This window comes from Leucoraja erinacea, chromosome 4 (genome assembly GCF_028641065.1).
Source record: "Leucoraja erinacea ecotype New England chromosome 4, Leri_hhj_1, whole genome shotgun sequence".
Classification (NCBI taxonomy): Eukaryota; Metazoa; Chordata; class Chondrichthyes; order Rajiformes; family Rajidae; genus Leucoraja; species Leucoraja erinaceus.
Genome location: NC_073380.1, coordinates 57,826,200 through 57,850,480, shown reverse-complemented (window position 1 = coordinate 57,850,480; position 24,281 = coordinate 57,826,200). Strand labels below are relative to the sequence as shown.

The window sequence follows — 24,281 nt, the reverse complement described above, 5'->3', positions numbered from 1 at the left end:
CCTGACTCATTGAGCACCTTGTATCTTTCATCTATAAGTATCAAATTACTTTAGACAATTTTGAGCAGAAATAAATAATTAAATCCATCTTTAAGAAGGAACTGCAGATGCTGGAAAATCGAAGGTAGATAAAAGTGCCAGAGAAACTCAGCGGGTGCAGCAGCATCTATGGAGCGAAGGAAATAGGCAACGTTTTGGGTCAAAACCCTTCTTCAGACTGATGTAGGGTGGGGGGAGGGGGGGTGGGGTGGGTCGGTGAGAAGAAAGGAGAAAGGAAGTGGAGGAGCCCGAGGGCTGAGAGAGAGCTGAGAAGGGGAGGAGACAGCAAAGGCTACCGGAAATTGGAGAATTCAATGTTTATGCTGCTAGGGTGCAGACTGCCCAAGCGGAATATGAGGTGCTGCTTATCCAATTTCCGGTGGTGCTCACTCTGACCATGGAGGAGGCCCAGACAGAGAGGTCGGATTTGTAATGGGAGGGGGTTGAAGTACTGAGGCACAGGGAGGTCAGGTTGGTCAATGCGGACTGAGCGGAGGTGTTCGGTGAAACGGTCGGCAAGCCTACGCTTGGTCTCACCGATGTAGATCAGCTGACATCTAGAGCAGCGGATGCAATAGATGAGGTTGGAGGAGATGCAGGTGAACCTCTGTCGCACCTGGAATAACTGCTTGGGTCCTTGAATGGAGTTGAGGGGGGACGTAAAGTGACACGTGTAGCATCGCTTGCGGTTGCAAGGGAAAGTGCCCGGGGAGGGGGTGCTGCGGGAGGGAAGGGAAGAATTGATCAGAGAGTTAAGGAAAGAGTGGTCTTTGCGGAAAGCAGACGGGGGGGAGATGGGAAGATGTGGCGAGTGGTGGGGTCACGTTGGAGGTGGCGAAAATGACGGAGGATTATTTGTTGTATGTGGCGGCTAGTGGGGTGAAAGTTGAGGATCAGGGGGACTCTGCCCTTGTTACGAGTGGGGGGATGGGGAGAAAGAGCAGTGATTAAATCAGTCTGTTGAAATTAATTTGCTTTTCCAACTAGGATGCATTTTTGCGCCCAAATCCTGGATGCAAAGAGTTTCAGAGGAAACTCATTCTGTCCAAGTTTTGCACACTGGAAGATAAGCCAGGGCATCTGTTTATTCATCTAGTTAAAGAGATAAGCCAAGGAACTACAAGCCGGGAGGCATTACATTACATTAGAACATAGGACATAGAGCAGTGGAGCACAGGAATAGGCCATTCGGCCCACAATGTCTGTGCCAAATCTGATGCCAAGCCCAACACTTATCTGCCTGCACATAATCCCTATATCCCGTCATTCCCTGGATATCCATGTGCCTTGGTTATTAGTTATTAGAAAGGATCCAGAGAGACAGGATTTATTTTGAAAGCCAAACACTAATTAGGTACACAAGGAGGCGGCACGGTGGCACAGCAGTAGAGTTGCTGCCTTACAGCGCCGGGTTCAACCCTGCCGTCTGTACGCAGTTTGTGCGTTCTCACCGTGACCTGCGTGGGTTTTCTCCGGGGTCTCCAACTCCAAAGACTTTGAGGCTTGTAGGTTACTTGGCTTGGTATCTTTATAAATTGTCCTTAGTTTGCGTAGAATAATGTTAGTGTGTGGGGATCGCTGGTCGGTGCGGACTCATGTGGTGGAAAGGGCCTGTTTCCGCGCCGTATCTCGAAACTAGACTAAACTAAAACAAGGACTGCAGATGCTGGAATCGAGCAAAATACAAAGTGCTGGAGTAACACAACGGGTCAGGCAGTGTCAGTGGAGGTCACAAAATGCTGGAGTAAATGGGCTGTCCCACTGCGGCGACCTAATCCGCGAGTTAAGAAGAGTGCCTTCGACCTTGAAGCTCGTGAGCACTCGCCTGGAAAACCTCAAACTGGATCGACCGTCCGCGTTGAAACCGCGAGCTGGATCGACCGACCGCACACACACGCATACACACACAAACACATCGCAATGGCGGGGGGCCAGGGAAAGCGGGGGAGCGCTGTCTGAAATTTACACCCGCGATGATGAGGAAGGTAAACGGCTGCCACAGTTTATGGTAAGTCCTTTAGAGAGCGCAGAGGTGGGGGAGGGGGGTGGGGCGAGAGAAGGGGATAGAAGGGTAGAGAGAGGTGGAGAGAAGGGGGACGAAGGGGGGGAGAAGGAGTGGAGACACTTTTAGGAAGTATAATAAAGTTTAGCGGGCATTTTACCTATCGGTCGGTTTTCCTTGGTCCTGAAAACTCCAATGATCCAATCAAAATGCCTGGTCAGCGAAGGAGATTGCCTATGGCTGCTCTCGACTGCCTGTAATTACATAGCGACCCCACTCCACTGCAGTAAAGAACCACGCCGACCAAATTTTACTCACGGAAAATGTTGCAACATGCTGAATAGTTTTCCGCGACCTATCTGAAGCCGCAAGTATTCTGGAACTTCCCTCTAGCATGAAGGAGAGTTCCAGTGACCTCATAGGACCTCCTAGGACCTCGTGTCGTACATGCTGCGAGTTTGAGTCGAGGGCAAACTCTTCTAAACTCACAGATTAGGTCACCGCAGTGGGACAGCCCCTTAACTCAGTGGGTCAGGCAGCTTTGTAAATGGAATGGATAGGTGACATTTATGGTTGAGACTGTTGTTCAGACCCATTAGAGATTGTCAGCATGGGAACGCAAGTCTCACAAATTTGAATGTTTTCTGAAGATGTGACCAAGAGGACTGATGAGTGCAGTTGTCGACGTGACCACCAGCAAGGCATTTAGATTTTGGACTTTACTTCGGAGATGCATCGATACAGATAAGCTGTCTTTGAATCTAGAGATACAGGCCCTTTGCCCCACTGAGTCCACGCAATTTTCTCGGGCAATCAAGGGTTCCTTGTCACCTAGACCCGCCTTCTTGTGCACTTTCTCATCAATCAGTCCTGATTTAATCCTCTCCCACACTTTCCCTTCCTCCTACTCTTCACCCTCTCTTACAAACCACTAAATAGCTCCAGCTATTAAAAGCTGATGAAAAGTTAACATTAGAGATATAGGGCAGAAACAGGCCCATCGACCCCCTCAAGTCAGTGCCAATCAGCGATTACCCCGCACACTAACACTCTCCTACACACTCGGGACAATTTACAATTTCACTGAAGCAAATTAATCTGCAAACCCGCACGTCTATTGAGTGTGGGAGAAGTCCAGAGGAAACCCACGCAGTCACAGTGAGAACGTACAAACTCCGAACAGTCAGCAAGCACAGTCAGTATCGAACCTGGGTCCCTGGCGCTGTAAGGCAGCAACTCTACTGCGGGAACCTGTGTCCCTGCCGCATTGACAAGGCCCTGCATGATAGGCTGGTCTGGAAGATGAGATTTGTTAGCCAGGGAATGTTAGCCTATTGGATACAAAATCTGCCTGGTGGTAGGAGGCAGAGGGTGGTATTGGAAGATGATATTTCACATTGGAGATCTGTAACCAATGAGAACATTCATCCAATCTGTTCCTCTGATGATTTTATACACCTCTATAAGATCACCTCTCAGCCTCTTACACTCCAAGGAATAAGATCACATGCTCAACCACTTTCTACAGCTTGGTTACAAGTTGAGTCCTGGGAACATCCTCAGAAATCATTAGGTTTTTTATTCCATTTAGTGGCATATTTCCCAAAGTAGGATGATCAAAACTGAATTCAATACTCCAAGCATTTAGTTTATTTTAATTTCTAGTTTTAGTTTTAGTTGAGTTTATTATTGTTAAGTGAACTGAGGAACAGTGAAAAAATTTCTTGTTGTGTGCTATGCAGTCAGCAAAAAAGACCATACATGATTGTAATCAGCTGTCCACAGTGTACAGATACAGGATAAAGGATATACTGTAACACATAGTGTAAGATAAGGTCCAGCGATTAAAGATAGTTTACAGAAGGTCTACAATGAAGTAGATGAGAGTTCAGGAAAGTCCTAGCTGGTGAGAGGACGGTCAGTTGCCTGATAATAGGTGGGAAGAAACTGTCCCTGACTTCGGAGGTGTACGTTTTCACACTTCTATACCGCTTGCCTTATGGAAGAGGGGAGAAGAGGGAGTAACCGGGGTGCCACTGCTCATTGACACTGCTCCTGGTGGTCTTGCCGATTTAGCTTGGTGAAGATGGAGGAGGATATTCATGGAGGATATTCAGCATGGTGAAGATTGAGGAGGATATTCACGAGTCACGGAGGATATTCCTCCGTCATTTTCACCACCTCCAACCTGACCCCACCACTCGCCACATCTTCCCATCTCCCCCCCCCCCCCCGGTCTGCTTTCCGCAAAGACCACTCCCTCCGTAACTCCCTCGTCAATTCTTCCCTTCCCACCCACACCATCCCCTCTCTGGATACTTTCCGTTGCAACGGCAAGAGATGCTACAGGTGTCGCTTCACCTCCCCCCTTGACTCCATTCAAGGAGCCAAGCAGTCATTCCAGGTGCGACAGAGGTTCACCTGCACCTCCTCCAACCTCATCTATTGCATCCGCTGTTCTAGATGTCAGCTGATCTACATCAGTGAGACCAAGCATAGGCTTGGCAATCGTTTTGCCGAACACCTTCACTCGGTCCGCATTAAACAACCTGATCTCCCTGTGGCTCAGCATTTCAACTCCCCCTCCCATTCCGAATCTGACCTTTCTGTCCTGGGCCTCCTCCATTGCCAGAGTGAGCACCACCAGAAACTGGAGGAGCAGCACCTCATATTCCGCTTGAGCAGTCTGCATCCCAGTGGCCTGAACATTGACTTCTCCAATTTCCGGTAGCCCTTGCTGTCTCCTCCCCTTCTCAGCTCTCCCTCAGCCCTCTGGCTCCACCTCTTCCTTTCTTCTTCCCGCCTCCCCCAGCCTGCACCAGTCTGAAGAAGGGTTTCGGCCCGAAACTTTGCCTATTTCCTTTGCTGCATAGATGCTGCCATAACATTTTTGTCTACCTAGGATATTCACGAGGATGTTGCCAGGACTCGAGGGCCCGAGTCATAGTGAAAGGTTGTGCAGGCAAGGACTTTATTCCTTGGCGTGCAGGTGAATGGGAGGTGATCTTATAGAGGTGTATAAACCCATAAAGGGAATGGATAGTGTGAGTGCAGAGATTTTTTTGTACCTTGGGTGGAGGAGTCAAGATCCAGAGTACATAGGTTTTAGGTGAAAGGGGAAAAATCTAGTAGGAACCTGAGGGGCAACGTTTTCATTCAGAGGGCAGTGGGCATATGGAATGAGCTGCCAGAAGGTGTGGCTGAGGCAGGTACAATAACAACACTTAAAAGACACTTGGACAGGTACATAGACAGGAACGGTTTAGAGGAATATGGACCAAATGGGGGCAAATGGGACCAGCTTAGATGGGTCAGTTTGGTCAGCATGGGTGAGTTGGCTAAAGGATCTGTGCCCATGCTGTATGACTCGAATTGTGAACAGAATACTCCCCAAGTGATAGAGTAAATGTGTCCTGATTTAGATTTTTAATGAGATCAAAGTCAGGGCTCTTGGTGCATATTTCAGCTGGTATAATTGTTCTGCTTCTGTCACTTCCTCCAGTTCTGATTTACTGTGGAAATAAAAAATGTTACAGCTCAGCGGTTTCTCATGACAGTGACTATTACATTCCTGTGGGAAAGAGAATAGCTTTCATCACTCTGTTGAGAGTATTTGCTTCCCGGACTAAATGGATGTTGTACCCCACAGTCATTTTACTTTTGATCATTTTGCCCAAAGGTCCCACGGCATGGATCATGTGTAGGCAAATGAGATCAGTTTAACTCAGTATCATGTTTGTCACAAACAATATGGGCTGAAGGACCTGTTCCTGTGCTGTAGTGTACTGTACTGTGTTCTATGTTTAGACTTTAGAAATACAGTGCAGAAACAGTCCCTTCAGCCCACCAGGTCCCCACCGGGTCCCCACCGACCAGCGATCACCCTGTACACTAGCACTATTCTACACACTAAGGACAATTTACAATTTTACCCAAGCCAATGAACCGACAAGCCTGTACGTCTTTGTAGTGTGGGAGGAAACCGGTGCACCCAGGCAATACCCATGAGATCACAGGGAGAATGATTGTCAGGTCACCTGTCGTCTGGATGGAACCTGAGTCTCTGGTGCTATAAGGCAGCAACTCTACCGCTGTGCCACTGTGCTGCCTGTTCTATGTTCTACGGCATCATGGAAAAGTGTAAGAAAGTACTCAAGCGTCAAAAGTCAAGAGTGTTTTATTGTCATATGTCCCAGACAGAACAATGAAATTCTTACTTGCTGCAGCACAACAGAATATGTAAACATAGTAACTGTATGATAAACGAGAGGGAAAAAGAGTTCAGTGTGTATATATATACACATACTCACATATGTTTATATATATATATTATTTTATATATATATATATTATTTTATATATATATATATATATATATAAAATAATATATATATATAAACATATGTTTATTATTATTATTATTATATATATATTGTTTGTTTTTGAGTATGTGTGTATGTGTATGTAAATATATATATATATATATACATACATACACATACACACATACTCAAAAACAAACAATAATAATAATAATAATAATAATAATTTATTGTAGTTCAGAGCTTATCAGGTTGTAGTGTTTAATAGCCTGATGGCTGTAGGGAAGAAGCTGTTCCTGAAACTGGACGTTATAGTTATATACATATTTATCCATAAATTGTGATCAATTTAAAAAGTATCATCACAGATAGAAAGGGTGGTCACAAAGGCTTTTTGCACATTGGCCTCATCAGCCGGAGTATTGAGTATAGAAGTGAGGTCATGTTACAATTTTATACTACATTGGTGCGGCCACATTTGGAGTATTGTGTTCAGTTTTGGTCACCATGCTGTAGGAAAGATGTTGTCAAGCTGGAAAGGGTGCCGAGAAGGTTTAAGAGGATGTTAAGGACTTGGGGGCCTGAGCTGTCGGGAGAAGTTGAGCAGTCTAGGACTTTATTCCCTGGAGTGCAGGGGGATGAGGGATGATCTTGTAGAGGCATACAAGATCATGAGAGGAATAGATAGAGGAAATGCAAAGTCTTTTACCCAGAGTAGGGGAAGCGAGAACCAGAGGATATAGGTTTAAGGTGAGGGGTGGAAAGGTTCAATTGGTAACTGAGGGGTAAATTTTTCACACAATGGATGGTGGGAGTATGGAACGAGCTGCCGGAGGAGCTAGTTCACGCAGATACTATCATAACTTTTAAGAAACGTTTGTTATTGTCCCATGTTCTTTATTAAGTCCAATATCTGCAATGAGGTGGGTTGGAAGATTAAAAGTGTACTCTGGCTTATGGAAGATTGTTGTCAATCTCCTATCAGGAGATTGACAACAGAGAGGAAGAAGCCGTTCCTGAGTCTGGTGGTGCGCATTTTCAAGCTATATATCTTCCACCTGATTAGAACAAGGATGAGAGGGAATGACCGGGATGGGAAATTTCCTTGATTATATTGGCTGCTTTCCTGTGGAAGCGGGAGTGGGGAGTCTGTTCTGTGTGATGAACTGGGCTTCATTCATAAACCCATAAGACCACAAAACATAGGAGTAGCATTAGACCATTCGGCCCATCGAGTCTGCTCTGCCATTTGATCATGGCTGATCTATCTTTCCCTCTCAACCCCATTCTCCTGCCTTCACCCCACAACCCTTGAAACCCTTACTAATCGAGAATCTCAGCTTGAAAAATATCCTTTGACTTGTCCTCCACAGCAGACTGTGGCAATGAATTCCACAGTTTCATCACCCTCTGGCTAAAGAAAATCCTCCTCATCTCCATTCTAGAGATACCTCCTTTTATTCCACAACAATGGGCCAAATGGCTTCCTTTAACGCTGTAAGGATGAATGAAAATAAATGAAAATCTGTGGAACACGCAAAATTGGTGTGGGAAGGAACTGCAAACCCTGGTTTACACTGAAGATAGACATAAATTGCTGGAGTAACTCAGCGGGACAGGCAAAATCCCTGGAGAAAAGGAATAGGTGACATTTTGGGTCGAGACCCTTATATAGACTTGAAAATACGTATTATATTTGGAACTTTATTCACTCAGCGGGCAGTCAGATAAACGTGAATAACAAGTATAACAAAGATGGATGGACTGAGAATCTTGGCGCAAACACGTTGTAAATACCTCTGCCATTTAATTATCCAATGGGATGCTAAGCGTCAGCATCTGATGAATGTGACTAGTTTTCCCTGGTTCTGTAAATGAAGAGACATCATGCGGAGTTAATAAATATAACACGCGTGCAATTTTTTATCATTTTGCAGGAACTGGATTTTGAAAAGAAATCCAGCTACAACCTGAAGATTGAAGTCTCCAACGCAAACGTGGACTCGCGTTTCCAGCCGCTGGGGCCGTTCACCGACACGGCGTCGGTGAGGTTGGTGGTGGAGGATGTGGACGAGGCTCCTCAATTCAGCTCGTCACTCTACCGGATGTCGGTGTCCGAGGCGGCGAGGGCAGGCACAGCCATCGGCACGGTCTCTGCCCACGACCCCGACACGACCAACAGTCCCGTCAGGTACGTTCCCGTCGTCCGGCATGGGATCACCCGGCCCCTTAAACGTGACAGGAGCAGAATTAGGCCATTCGGCCCATCTAGTCTACACCATTCAATCATGGCTGATCTATCTTTCCCTCTCAACCCCATTCTCCTGTATTCTCCCCGTTACCTCTGACACTCATACTAATCAAGCTCTCACTCATCCTGGCATTGTTTGCAACCATCAATGTTTAGTTTAACCAAACTAGCTGTGCTGTGAAACCTAAGCATCATGATAAATCTATTCCTTGCCTCACTAAAATCCTTGGGTTCCCTTTGTTGGTCATTTTCCCCGTTATTTTCCCCAGTATGTAAGCTCTTAGGTTCAACATAGTACAAACTCTTCTTCTTTATAATTTTCAAAATTTCACAAAAATATAATCCAAGCCCCTTGGTCTTGGCATCATGATCAGCACAGACATTGTGGGCTGAAGGAATAGCACAAAGGAAAGGTAGTCATGAAAAGGCATAAAGTGCTGGAGTAACTCGGCAGTTCAGGCAGCTTCTCTGGAGGACATGCTCAGGCGATGTTTTGGGTCGGGTCCCTTCTTTGGCTGGCGCGCTGAGTTCCTCCAGCATTTTGCGCCTTTCCTTGGTAAACCAGCATCTGCGGTTCCTTGTTTCTCCAAATAAGTCATGATTAGTTTAGTTGAGAGATACAGCATTGAAACAGGCCCTTCAGCCCACCGAGACCGTGCCAACCAGCGATCCCAGTACACTAGCACTATCCTACACACACTAGGGACAATTTATAATTACACCAAGCCAATTAGCCTATAATCTTGTATGCCTTTGGAGCTTTAGGAATTTTGTTGCAGCTTTATGGAACTTTGGTTAGGCCACATTTGGAGTATCATGTGCCGTTCTAGTGGCCCCATTACAGGAAGTATATAGATGCTTCGGAAAGTGTGCAGAGGAGGTTTGCTAGCATTCTGCCTGGATTAGAGGGTATCAACTATGATGAGAGGTTGGACAAACTTGGACGGGTTTCTCTTGACAACTGGAGGCTGTGGGGAGACCTGATAGGAAGGTATGAAATTATGAGGCATAGATAGGATTGATAGACAGAACGTTTTCCCCAGAGTGGAAATGTAAAATACTAGAGGGAATGGCTTTAAGGTGAGAGGGTGAAAGTTGAAAGGAGATGTGTGGAGCAAATTTTATACACAGAGTGTGATGGTTGCCTTTAATGAGCTACAGATATAAAAGCTCGTACAATGATACAAGCAGGCAGATACAATAACGGCATTTAAATGGCTTTTAGATTGATACATGAATATGCAGGGAATGGAGGGATGTGGATCATGTGCAGGCAGATGGATTAGTTTAATTTGCCATCATGTCCGGCACAGACATTGTGGGCTAAAAGGCCTGTTCCTGTGCTGTACTTTCTATTTTCAATGTACTAACATTTGAGATAGTGCAAAAGCAATTTAATGATTCAATGATTCAATGATTCAATTCAATGATATTTTATTGTCACTCTACCTAGATACAGTGAAATGCATTATTTTGCACACAACCTGGTAAAATCATACAGCACACCTCATCTCAGCAGTACACAAGTGTTGCTACGATTTGGCACCAACAAAGTTACACAAAATTCCTGGGACGAGAGGCTTGCCCAGTCATGAGCAGCTCAAGAAATTACATTTGTATTCCTTGGAGTTTAGAGGGAGGGGTGATGATCTTTAGGAGAGCAGGCTCCGGAAGAAAAGCTAGACAGAGTCAGTGGAGATGTTCCATTTAGTCAGAGAATCTCAAGACAGATGACATTGTTACAAGATTAAATGGCAGCCGTTTAAAACGGAGGTTTAGTTCAGATATACAGCTAATGGAATCGAGGGATACGGGGAGAAGGCAGGAATGGGGTACTAATTTTGGATGATCAGCCATGATCATATTGAATGGTGGTGCAGGCTCGAAGGGCCGAATAGCCTACTCCTGCACCTATTTTCTATGTTTCTATGTTTCTTCGATCCACGGAGTCCACGCTGATCAGCGATCACCGTACACTAGAACTATTTAGATTTAGTTTAGTTTAGTTTTGTTTATTATTGTCACGTGTACTGAGGTACAGTGAAAAGCTTTTTGGTGCATGCTATCCAGTCAGGGAAAAGACCATACATGATTACAATCGGCCGTTCACACGGGGTAATTCACGGAAAAGTCTCTTGGAGCTATTCCCTCATCATTGGCTTCTACCTGAATAACCAGTTGACCCAACGATTACCGTTTCACATGATCCCACTCTCACATCAACTCCCTACACACTGGGGATAATTTACAGAGGCCATTTAACTTTTCAACCTGCACATCTTCGGGATGCGGGAGGAATCCGAAGCACCCGGAGGAAACCCACGCAGTCACGGGGAGAACGTACAAGCTCCCCACAGAAGGACATCATCCGCAATCAGGATCGAACCCGGCTCTCTGGCGCTGTTCATTTCAAACCTGATTAGAGTACTCCAAATGTGGCCTCACCAATGTCTTGTGGAGGTTGCGTATTCTACCTGTGGCTGACTGGGTTTCCATATAACCATATAACCATATAACTATTACAGCACGGAAACAGGCCATCTCGGCCCTACAAGTCCGTGCCGAACAACTTTTTTTCCCTTAGTCCCACCTGCCTGCACTCATACCATAACCCTCCATTCCCTTCTCATCCATATGCCTATCCAATTTATTTTTAAATGATACCAATGAACCTGCCGACACCACTTCCACTGGAAGTTCATTCCACACCGCTACCACTCTCTGAGTAAAGAAGTTCCCCCTCATGTTACCCCTAAACTTCTGTCCCTTAATTCTAAAGTCATGTCCTCTTGTTTGAATCTTCCCTATTCTCAAAGGAAAAAGCTTGTCCACATCAACTCTGTCTATCCCTCTCATCATTTTAAAGACCTCTATCAAGTCCCCCCTTAACCTTCTGCGCTCCAGAGAATAAAGACCTAACTTATTCAACCTATCTCTGTAACTTAGTTGTTGAAACCCAGGCAACATTCTAGTAAATCTCCTCTGTACTCTCTCTATTTTGTTGACATCCTTCCTATAATTGGACGACCAAAATTGTACACCATACTCCAGATTTGGTCTCACCAATGCCTTGTACAATTTTAACATTACATCCCAGCTTCTATACTCAATGCTCTGATTTATAAAGGCTAGCATACCAAAAGCTTTCTTTACCACCCTATCTATATGAGATTCCACCTTCAATGAACTATGCACGGTTATTCCCAGATCCCTCTGTTCAACTGTATTCTTCAATTCCCTACCATTTACCATGTACGTCCTATTTTGATTTGTCCTGCCAAGGTGTAGCACCTCACACTTATCAGCATTAAACTCCATCTGCCATCTTTCAGCCCATTTTTCCAAATGGCCTAAATCACTCTGTAGACTTTGGAAATCCTCTTTGTTATCCACAACACCCCCTATCTTGGTATCATCTGCATACTTACTAATCCAATTTACCACCCCTTCATCCAGATCATTGATGTACATGACAAACAACAAAGGACCCAACACAGATCCCTGAGGCACCCCACTAGTCACCTGCCTCCAACCTGCCACCTGTTTCCTTTGTGTGTTGCGGGTTCCTCCCACAGCTCAAAGGCATGTGTGTTGGTAGATTAATTGGCCTTTGGGAATTGTGCCTAGAGCTTAGTTGAGAATCAGGTGGACTGTTGATTTTAATGTGGGGATAGAAAATTAAATGAATGTACAATTAGCGTACATAAATTCATAAGTTATAGTAGAATTAGGCCATTCAGCCCATCGAGTCTACTGCACCATTCAATTATGCCCGATCTATCTTTCCCTCTCATTCCCATTCTCCTGCCTTTTCCCCATAACCCCGTACTAATCAAGAATCTGTTAATCTCCGCGATAAAAATGTCCATTGACTTGGCCTCCACAGCCGTCTGCCGCAATGAATTCCACAGATTCACCATCACCTGACTAAATAAAATTTTCTTCATCTCCTTTCTAAAAGTACATCCTTTTGTTCTGAGGGTATGGCCTCCAGCCTGAGACTCTCCCACTAGTGGAAACATCGTCTCCACATCCACTCTATCCAGGCCTTCACTATCCGGCGGACTCATAGAATCATAGAGACATGGAGTCATACAACATGAAAATAGGCCCTTCGGCCCGACTTGCCCATGCCGACCAAGGTGCCCCATCTACACTAGTTCCACATGCCTGCGTTTGGCCCATTTCCTTTGAAACCTTTCCTCTCCATGTACCTTGCTGCAACCAGAATCCTGGGCCAAAATACAGCTGCCCTGCTGTACGATTCAATGATTCTATCTTCAAGAGAGAAAAAATCAATGGGGAAGCATAAAAAAAATTAACAATTACACCCATTAGTTATAAAACTGATGGGGCAGAGGTAGAAGGCGACATTGACCAGTGGCCAATACTAATCCAATTGTGTAACCAAGGATTTTATTTTTATTGGATTTGGACATCAGTGGCTGGGTGGAAATTTACAGCCCATCTCTAATCGGGGCCCTGAACAGCCAAAGTTAGTGTGCCATTTCAGAGCACAGTTAGCAGTAAACCTGTCAGGAAAAAAGAAGCGAGAAACTGACTGTGCGTAGGAAGGAACTGATGACGCTGGTTTAAAGCAAAGATAAGCACAAAAAGCTGGAGTAACTCAGCGGGTCAGGCAGCATATCTGGAGAGAAGGAATGGATGACGTTTCGAGTCGGGACCCTTCTTCAAACTTAGTCAGGGGAAAGGGAAACGAGAAATATAGATGGTGATATATAGAGAAATATAGAACAAAAAAGAATATGAAAAAAGTAATGTTAGTTTTTATTGCTACTTATCGTTACTTTTTGCATATCTTCCATTCATTTGTTCTATATCACCACATATCACCTTGCTGTCTTTATAGAGCACACAGGAAGTGAATGTGCCTTGGTTGAAACACGTATTATGATCGAAAACTAACAGTCCTTTCTTTAAATTCTTCAACGCAGGTATTCCATAGATCGCAACACAGACTTGGAACGATATTTTAACATTGACGCCAACACAGGAGTGATCACAATCGCTAAGTCATTGGACAGGGAGACAAATGAGGAGCACAACATTACAGTGTTAGCCATGGAGAGCCGTAAGTAATTAAATCAGAAATTCACTAAGGAGGGTGGTAGGGTGGCGCAACGGTGGAGTTGCTGCCTTTCAGCACCAGAGACTCGGTTCGATACTGACTACGGGCGATGTCGGTATGGAGTTCTTATATATATATCCCTGTGACTGTGTGGGCTTTCTCCAAGTGCTCCGGTTTCATCCCACACTCCAAATACCGACAGGCTTGTAGGTTAGTTGACTACTGTGTGTAGGATAGAACTAGTGTATGCGGTGACCACTGGTCGGCATGGACGGTGGGCTGAAGGGCTTGTTTCCATCCTGTATCTCTAAAATAAACGAAACTAAACTGAATTAAGAGTGAAATTCGTGTAATTCTGCAGAAGCGTTACTATCTGCAGGATGTCTTAAAGAGCTTTGTTGCCACTTAAATAGATTTTAAAGAGAATCTTAAAAAGTGGACACAAATAAAGCGAGAGGGGAAGTAAAACAGAGAGATTTAGGATTTAGGGTTTAGGGAATAATCATGTTGGGGGAATTCCTCGTTGATGTTGTGGGGTGGCAGGTTTGTCATATGAGGAGAGAATAAGTAGACGAGCCTTTTAAGTGGTGTTGGAAGGGACTGCAGATGCTGATTTATACTGAAGATAGACACAAAATGCTGCAGTAACTCAGTGGATCAGGCAACATTTCTGGAAGAAAAGGATAGGTGACATTTTGGGTTGGGACCCTTCTTCAGACTGAAAGTGGGTTGAAGTTCTTGAGTTTAAAAGAATGAGAAGTAGTGAGAAGGGCGGCACAGTGGTGCAGCAGTAGAATTGCTGTCTTATAGTGCCAGAGGCCGGGCTTTGACCCTGACCTCGTATGGAGTTTGCATGTTTTCCCTGTGACAGGGTGGGTTTTCTCCAGGTGCTTCGGTTTCCTCCAACATTCTAAAGATGTGCAGTTTTGTTGGTTAACACAAGGTGCCGGAGTAACTCAGCGGGTCAGTCAGCATCTCTGGAGATAAAGGAGTTCCAGCACAAAACGTTACCCATCCTTTTTCTCCAGAGATGCTGCCTGGCCCACTGAATTACTCCAGCACCTTGTGTCTATCTTGGGAATAAATTAGCATCTGCAGTTGCTTGTTCCTACAGGTTTGTAGGTTAATTGGCTTCTGTAAATTGCCCCTTGTGTGTGGGATGCGAAACTGGGATAACATAGTGTATTTGTGATTTATGGTCGGTGTGGACAAGCTGTATCTCTAAATTAAACTAAATTAAAACTGAGGGATTTTTGACTTAGGATTCAGGGATTAATTATGTAAGGGGAATCCTGCGATGATTTCTAGGATTGCAGGGTTGGCATATGTTGGGAGAATAAGTGGACAAGCCTTGTATGTTGATACAAGGAACTGCAGATGCTGGTTTACAAAAAAAGGCACAAAGTATCGGAGTAACTCAGCAGGTCAGGCAGCATCTCTGGAGAACGGATAGGTGAGGTTTCCAGTTGGGATGCCCTGAAACAACTTAAGTCTTTTGTGTTCTTGAATTAAGAAGACTTTAGAATGTACATTACTTTAGAGCTACAGCGCATAAACAGGCTCTTTGGCCCAGAGAGTCCGCACAGACCAGCGATCACCCTGTACACTAGAACTATCCTACAAATCAGGGACAATTTACAATTTTATCAAGGCCAATTAACCTGCAAACCTGTACGCCTTTGGGTTGTGGGAGGAAACCAGAACATCCGGAGAAAACCCACGCGGTCACAGGGAGCAAACTCCGTACAGGCAGCACCCGCAGTCAAAATCAAACTCAGGTCCCTGGTGCTATAAGGCAACAACTCTACCACTGCACCACCGTGCCACCCAGAGTAAAGGGCCTGTCCCACTTACGTGTCCTTGGCATGCAAATTACGCAACCTCGTGGTCGCGTTGAGGTGCACGGGCATAGTATGGCTGCGCGGGGCCGGTCCCACTTAGAAGCACGCGACATCGCGCGGGGCTCTGAAATTTTTGTAGTGAATGAAGTCTTCGCGCTCCAATGGCCTGTCACGGAACTGACGGCCAAAGTGGGACAGGCCCAAGACCCTGGCGCGACGCAACGTCTCACCTTCAACAGCAGCAGAAGCAGGCAAACGATCGCCGAACTCGGCCTGGGACTCACAGCCGTTGCGGTCCGGATCAGCCCCACTTCTACTCCCAGAATGGGGCCAAGAAAATTGAAGATAGACACAAAATGCTGGAGTAACTCAGCGAGACCGGCAGCATCTCTGGAGAGAAGCACTGGGTGACGTTTCGGGTCAAGACCCTTCTTTTCAGACTGAAGAAGAGTCTCAATACGAAACATCACCCGTTCCTTCTCTCCAGACATGCTGCCGGTACGGCTGAGTTACTCTAACTTTGTGTCCATCTTCAAATGACGTCACACACTCCAGACAACTGTGTGTATGCATAAAATCGCACCCGACCTTCGCGGGACCGTCGCGGCTCAACGTGACCACTAGGTTGCGTAATTTGCGTGCCAAGGACACGTAAGTGGGACAGGCCCTCAAGAGAAGACGAAGTAATCTGATTGAAACATGCAATATCTGACAGGGTAATTTCCTTTGGATAGGCTGTCCAGACCCAGGGGTCACAGTTTCAGGATAATAGTTGAACATTCAGGACAGGGATAAGAGAATTTGCTTTTCACATGAGGATTACATTGGTTTATTATTGCCACATGTACTGAGATATAGTGAAGCTATCCAATTAAATCAGACAATGCTATAATCAAGGCTTAAAATGAGGGGGAAGGATTTAATAGGAATCTGAGTGGTCATTTTGTTACTCAGGGGATGGTGGGCACTTGGAACCTTCTGCTGGAGGAGGTAGTTGAGGCAGGTATTGTTCTTATGTTTAAGAGCCATTTGGATAGGATAGGTTTAGAGGGATAAGGGTCATGCACGGGCAAGTGGGACTGGTGTCTTGTTCCTTCCCATTCAAGCTTCCCAGGTACTTTACCCTGCAGCTGCAGGAGATGCAACGCCCGTCCTTACACTTCCTCCCTCAGCAAAGCTTACCATGCTCCACCTGCATGTCCCACCTGCCCACGTTTGACCCACATCCCTCCAAACCTGTCTTATCCATGTACTCCATGGAAGGCACCATGTGCACCATGAGCAGCACAGTGGCACCCCGCTGGAGGTGCTGACTTACAGTGCTAGAAACCCAGGTTTGATCCTGACTACAGGTGCTGTCTGTATGGAGTTTGTACATTATCTCTGTGACCATGTGGGTTTCCTCACACACTCCAAAGCCGTACAGGTTTGTAGGCTAATTGGCTTGGTAAAATAGTTAGGATAATGTTAGTGTGCGGTGATCGCTGGTCGGCGCGGACTCAGTGAGTCAAAGGGTCGGTTTCCACCCTGTATCTCTAAAAATGAAAAAAAAAAACATTAGAATCACAGTCATGCAGCACGGAAACAGGTCGTTTGGCCCAACTCACCATGCTGGCTCATCTGCATGTACAATACGTGCTGGCTCATCTGCCGATGATACGTACAAAATGCGTGTAACCCAGCGGGTCAGGCAGCATCTCTAGAGAAAATGGATTGGTGAAATTTTGGGTTAGGGCCTCAGACTGATTGTAGTGGGGAGGAGGGGGGGGGGGGGGGAGGTGGGTCTGGAAGCAAGAAAGGACCTTGGACAAAACATCTCCTCCCTTGTCAATTCTTTCCCACCCAAACCACCCCATTATTATTATTGCAGGGGATGCAATACCTAAATTGTGTCTAGTGTGTGTAGGATAGTGTTAATCTACAGGATGATTGCTGGTTGGTGCGGACTCGGTGGGCTGCAGGCCCTGTTTTCACGCTGTATCTCTAAAGTCTGTCTGAGGTCATACAGCGTGAAACAGGCCCTTCGGCCCGACTTGCACATGCCAACCAAGATGCCTCATCTACACGAGTCCCAACTGCCCGCATTTGCCCCACATCCCTCTAAACCTTTCCTTAGAAATGTACCCGTCCAAGTATCTTTTAAAAGCCGTAACCTTGCACGCGTGGTATTCCAGCAGACGGGTTAAGAAATATTCTTACCCAACCTAAGACAGAGTGGACTAGTTACAGGCCCAGTAACGGCACAGTTCAATCAAGACGAACAGCTCCAAGGGAAAATGTAAATTACAGCTAACGAACTGTCCATCTTTTTTGAATTAATTGATTTGGATTAAATTGTTCACTTAAAAGTACTTTAATACAGAAATGTTTTTAAATGTTTTCAAGTGTTTTAATTATTTTTTTAAATATTTTTATGTTAAATTTTTAATCATGTTTAAATTTTTAATAGCGTGATTATTTAATAGCTTTATGTTATCTTTAAGTACTTGTGAATGTCAGAGACTTTCACAGACAGACGCGTCGAGAGATCTGTTTGGTCAGTGTCTCGGGCTGAGGCTAAACCAGCTGTCAAAGAATCTCTGGGGGGGTGGGGTGGGGTTGGCGGTGGGGGTGGGGGGTAGGGGAACTGGTGGGGGGAGGGAAGGGGGGGAAGGTGTTAATTATACTGGGAAGAGAATCAGTCAGTTGTCAGCTTTGCTGAGTAGGCAGGACCAAGTATGTGCAGTAGAGTGGTGCAGTGGTAAAGTTGCTGCCCGACAGCGCCAGAGACCCAGGTTTGATTCTAACCTCGAGCCTAATGTCTGCACGGAGTTTGTACGTTCTCCCCGTGACCCTGAGGGTTTCCTCCAGATGTTCCGGCTACCTTCAACCTCTCAAAGATGTGCAGGTTTGTAGATTCATTGGCCTATTGTCCAATTTAGTTTAGTTCAGAGAATCAGCGTGGAAACATGCCCTTTGGCCCACTGAGTCCGGGTCGACCAGCGATCACCACACACCACTATCCTACATGCTAGGAAAATTTTACAATCTTTACCTAAGCCAATGCCACGCGGATACGGGGAGAACGTACAAACAGACAGCACCTGTAGTCACGATCAAACCCGGGTCTCTGGTACTGTAAGGCAGCAACTCTACTGCTGTGCCACCATTCTGCCCCATTGTGTGCCTAGTGGGTTGGATTGAACTTGTGCATGGGGCGATTTCTGGTTGGCATGGAATTGGTGGGCTGAAGGGCCGGTTTCCATGCTATATCGCTGTAGTAATTAAAGGACAGAGAACAAGCTGGACAGTGCCTGCCTGTGTTCAAGTGTTGCTCAACATGGTTATAATGCAACTTTATATTTCAGATAAATAAACACGATATACTGGAGTAACTCAGCGGGTCAGGCGACATCTCTGGAGAACATGGATAGATGACGTTTCAGACTCTGGAGTCTGAGGAAGGGTCCCAAGTTTAAAACGTCACCTATCCATGTCGTCCAGTGATGTTGCCTGTCCCGCTGAGTTACTCCAGCAATTAGTATTGTTAGTGTAAACCAACATCTGCAATTCCTTGTATATGGAAATGACAACAGATTGATCCAAGCTTAAAGTGCTTTGTCTTGAACGTAGGAGTTTGAGGGGAGGCCTGATAGAAGTATATAAAATGATGAGAAGCATTGATGGGGTACACACTCAGAACCTTTTTTCCATGGCGGAATCATCAAACATTAGAGGGCATGGCTTTAGGATGAGAGGGGCAAAATTGAAATTTGCACAGGGCAAGAATTTTTACGCAGGTGGCAGCCTGGAATGTGCTGCCGGGAGTGGTGGTGAAGTCAGATACGATAATAGCATTTAAGATGCTTTTAAAAAAAGCACATGGAAGTGCAGAGAATAGATGGATGGGGATCATGTAGAGGCAGATGAGATCAGTTTAACTCGGCATCATGTTTGACACAAACATTGCGGGCCAAATGGCTCGTTCCTGTGCTGTACTGTTTTATGTTCTAATGGTGTTTAAGAGGCTTCCTGAATGGTACATGAAAATGTAGTGAACTGAGGGATATGGATCATGACCAGTCGGAGATTAGCTTAACTTAGCAGTGTGTTTGGTGCGGGTATTGTGGGATGAAGGACCCGTTCCTGTGCTGTACTGCTCTCTGTTCTATGTTCCAATGGTGTTTAAGAGGCATTCAAATAGGCACATGAAAATGGAAGGAATTGAGGTATATGGATCACGTGCCGGCAGAGGAGATTAGTTCAACTTGGCATCTTGGTCAGCACGGATATTGTGGGCCGAAGGGCCTATTTCTGTGCTGTACGGTTCTGTGTTCTATATTGTTAACAAATCAATAAAGAAGAAAATCCGATGATGCATCTGAATCTGGACTTAATGGAAGTTCATATCTGATTGCAATCTGCTGAAGGATATTATCTACATCTCGTGCAGTTCAAAGCCCGTAAATTGAGAATTTGCAGAGCGTCAAGCATGAGATAGACACAATAGTAGTCTTTCACCTTGATTAGCCTGGAGAGCTGGTGATGAGCCATATTATTGAGCTGCTGTGGTCCTCTCGGTGAGAGTATTCGCACAATGTTATTGGAGAGGGGGAGCATTGATGAAGCAACAACCAAGTTTGTTAGTGCACTGTTTGAAGGGGAACCCGTGTGTGGCGGTGTTCGCATCCGTCAACGCCCTTGTCCTTTGGTGTTGGTATTGACGTTGATTTATTATTGTCAGTACAGTGAAAAGCTTTTCTTTGTGTGCTATCCAATTGAATCAGAAAATACTATACATGAATACAATAGTCACAGTCATACAGCATGGAAACAGCCCCTTCTGCCCTACTTGCGCATGTTGACCAACATGTCCCCTCTGCACTAGACCCACCTGCCTATGTTTGGCTCGTATCCCTTTATACCTATACAATCCATGTACCTGTCCAAATGTTTCTCAAATGTTACGTGAGTATCTGCTAAAACTACCTCCTCCAACAGCTTGATCCATTCATCCACCACCCTTTGTGTAAAAAAGTTGGCCCTCAGGTTCCTGTTAAATCTTTTCCCCCTCACCTTAAACCTATGTCCTCTGGTTCTTGATTCCCCTACACTGGGGAAAAGACTGTAGGCATTTACCCAATCTATTCCTCTCATGATTTTGTACACCTCTATAAGATCACTCCTCATCCTCCTGCGCTGCAAGGAATAGGGTCCTCGCCTGCTCAACCTCTCCCTATAGCTCAGACCCTCGAGTCCCAGCAACATCCTTGTAAATCTTCTCTGCACCAGTCAACAGTGTTCACTTGCGGACATCTCTGTCCAGCTAAAGGCTATGTTTTGGGCAGAGCAAAGTCCTTTCTTGCACGGGGTAAAGACGGAGGAAGAAAAGCACAACATGTTCTATCCCTTCCAGGTAAACGTTCACTCTTAAAAGGAGATGGATGGTGGTCTCATCAATAACTAATAATATACATGGCATTAAGAAAACTATACCACTACCAAAACTGCCATTTTATCTGATCCCATGGGAATGCTGCCAGCACTCTGGGCCTGAGCTATAGGGAGAGGTTGAGCAGGCTAGGCGTCTTATTCCTTGGAGCACTGGAGCATGAGGGGTGATCTTTTAGAGGTGTACAAAATGATGAGAGGAATGGATAGGGTGAATGCAGTCTTTTACCCAGGATAGCGGGATCAAGAACCACAGGACACAGGTTCACGGTGAGAGTGGCAAGAGTTAATAGGAGACTGAAGTGCAATGTTTTTCACTCAGAGGGTGGTGGGTACATGGAATGAGCTGCCAGAGGGAATAGTTGATGCAGGTACAATAACAGATACAGCATTTAACAGACACTTGGGCAGGTAAGAATTAGAGGGATCTGACCAATTGTTGGCATATCGGGACTAGCTTATATGGGGTATCTTGGTCAGCATGGAAGATTTGAGCTGAAGGGCCTGTTTCCATGTTTCAGACTTTAAAGATATAGTGCGGAAACATCTCCATGATCACCTCCGTACATGAGCTCTTTCCTACACACTAGGGACAATTTTAACGTAGCTCCTTTCATAGATAGTTTCAAAAGTCTCCAATGAGGTAGATGGGAGGTCAAGTCCACTCTCTAGTTGGGAAGAGAATGGTTCAGTTGCAATAGACAATAGACAATAGGTGCAGGAGTTGGCCATTCGGCCCTTCGAGCCAGCACCGCCATTCAATGTGATCATGGCTGATCATCCCCAATCAGTACCCCGTTCCTGCCTTCTCCCCATATTCCCTTACTCTGCTATCTTTAAGAGCCCTATCTAGATCTCTCTTGAAAGTATCCAGAGAACTGGCCTCCACCGCCCTTTGAGGCAGAGAATTCCACAGACTCACAACTCTCTGTGAGAACAAATGTTTCCTTGCCTCTGTTCTAAATAGTCTACCCCTTATTCTTAAACTGTGGCCCCTGTTTCTGGACTCCCCCAACATCGGGAACAGGTTTCCTGCCTCCCGTGTGTCCAAAAACAGTTAATAATCTTATATGTTTCAATAAGATCTCCTCTCATCCTTCTAAACTCCAGTGTACAAACCCAGCCACTCCATTTTCTCAGCATATGACAGTCCCGCCATCCCGGAAATTAACCTTGTAAACCAACGCTGCACTCCCTCAATAGCAATTGCCCGATAACAGCTGGGAAGAAACTGTCCACAAAACTGTCCCTGGGTGTATAAACTAAATGGAAGTGATCATTGATCACGATCAATTCTGGACACAAACACTGCAATGGTTCTTTGGAATAACTGAGTTAAAACTAAAATCACCTTGAAGTAATTGTTGGTATTGAAAGAGCAGCATAACCTGCAATTTTACTTCGGAGTCACGTGAGTGACTACGTGAAGAACCCCGCCAGGACGCATGCGTGTCATATCGCTTTCACGCTTGCGAAACAACAGGCGGGGTGGAGCGTTCCCCCGCAGCAGGTAAGTTTGAAACCGCGACCTGCAGGTAAGTGATTTACTCTGCGGTAGTTTTTGTCCCTGCGCTGTGTTTTCACAGGGGCGGGGTGGGGGGGGGAAGCTGGACAAAATAGTGTCCACAAGTTGCTGCGAGTGAAGCTGGCTGGGGAGGACCGCGAAGTTGCGGGAGCCAGCAGCAGCTGAAGGCACAAGCCCCGTAAGTGGGATCAGCTGTGCCGACTTTTTGTCCCGCGCCGGCCAGAACACCACGGCCGGGTGGGAGACTATTCAGAATGGGGCCGTCGACTTTGACAAAGTCGAAACGGCAGGAGCCGGGGTGGAACGACGTTCCCCCGTAGCGACAGTTTAAACCAGGACCTGCAGGTAAGTAAAACTGCGGTCTTTATTCTCCCCATACTGTTTCAAAGGTGGGGAAACATGGAGAGCTGTGCAAACAACGGCAGGCGGCACAGGAATCACCCGTAAGGGAACAGCTGTGCCCGACTTCGCTCCCGCACCGGCCAGATTAAACACCATGGCTGGGCGGGAGACTATACAGAACGGAGCCGTTGGCTTTGACAAGTCAAAACGGCAGGAGGAGGGGTGGAAGGACGTTCCTCCTTAACGGCAAGTTTTAAGCCTGGACCTGCAGGTAAGTGATACTGCGGTCTTTATTGTTCCCATTCTGTTCTACAGGTGGGGAAACATGCACAAGGCAAAGAAGTCGACCAGAGCTGGCGGGGAAAGACCGCGGAGTTGCGGACGTCAGCAGCGGCCGGCGGCACAGGAATCACCCATAAGGGAACAGCTGTGCCCGACTTCGCCCCCGCACCGGCCAGATTAAACACTGCGTCTGGGCGGGAAGGCAAGAAGAAAACTAAAAGAGTCGAGAACTGATGAGTCCGACTTTGGGCGGCCAGCGACTGTGAGCACTGGAGCCGGTTGGAGCGGCTTATGGAGCCGAGCTCCAACACGACAGGCTCCGGGAGATGGAGTCTAGTCGCTGTGGGCACTATGTAAAACCCACAGCAGCACCTCTTGTAGGGCTGAACAATGCATCTCCCTCGTCAGAGGGGTGTACTGGGGGGTCAATTCTGGGCTGACCCTGAAGAGGGGTTTTGACGAACAAAACTACAAGTGTGCAGGGGGTGCAGGAAGGCAAAATCTACTGGTCATGGTATCCAAATACATACAGCCAGACCACGATGGACACCATTGCAAAAATACTTGGGACCAGGAAACTGCGCATCCTTGAATGTTCCAGTCGTGGAAATAGCATCTGGAAACATGTCAGAGCAGGACTTAGGAAAGCCCTGGGGCTCATAAAGGCAACAACATTAAGGATCTCCTACAGCCAAAGACAGCAGTCTTATGCACCCACCCGCAGAACAAGAGAAGTTGGTGAAAGCTCAAAGGCTGGGCATACAGGCCAGCGGTCTTTTAGACCATAACCCAGACCGGCCTTTCTGGAAGATGCGCAAATCTCCAACCCAAAAACAAACCCAGACACCGGTGCCTCAACCTCCACGAAGACCACACAGAGGAAGCAAACTTCCACTGGTAACAATGGATGTAGGTGGGTCTGGTCCCTTACAAATTATAGGAAGAGTGGATAATACACACATTGGTGGGAGATTACACTGTTTTGGATACATGGTGTATATTAATTACAGACACTTATATCCTAAGCAGTATCCAGGGATATACCATTGAATTGTGCAAAAGGGGTCATGGGTAAACCCAACACGATTGGCTGGAATTTGTGTCTTATATCTTTACCAAAAACAAAATAGATGGTGACAATCGCATCATCATCGAATT

The 24,281-nt window shown here is 46.0% G+C and overlaps 1 protein-coding gene across 1 annotated transcript in view; it reads left to right on the top strand.

Moving 5' to 3' along the window:
* The window catches only part of cdh7a (cadherin 7a), a 294,111-nt gene that overhangs the window by 244,697 nt on the left and 25,133 nt on the right, over window positions 1-24,281 (top strand). Inside the window, 2 exon segments of the mRNA XM_055634342.1 lie at window positions 8,301-8,554; window positions 13,570-13,706. Of these exon segments, the coding sequence (XP_055490317.1) occupies window positions 8,301-8,554; window positions 13,570-13,706 (391 nt within the window).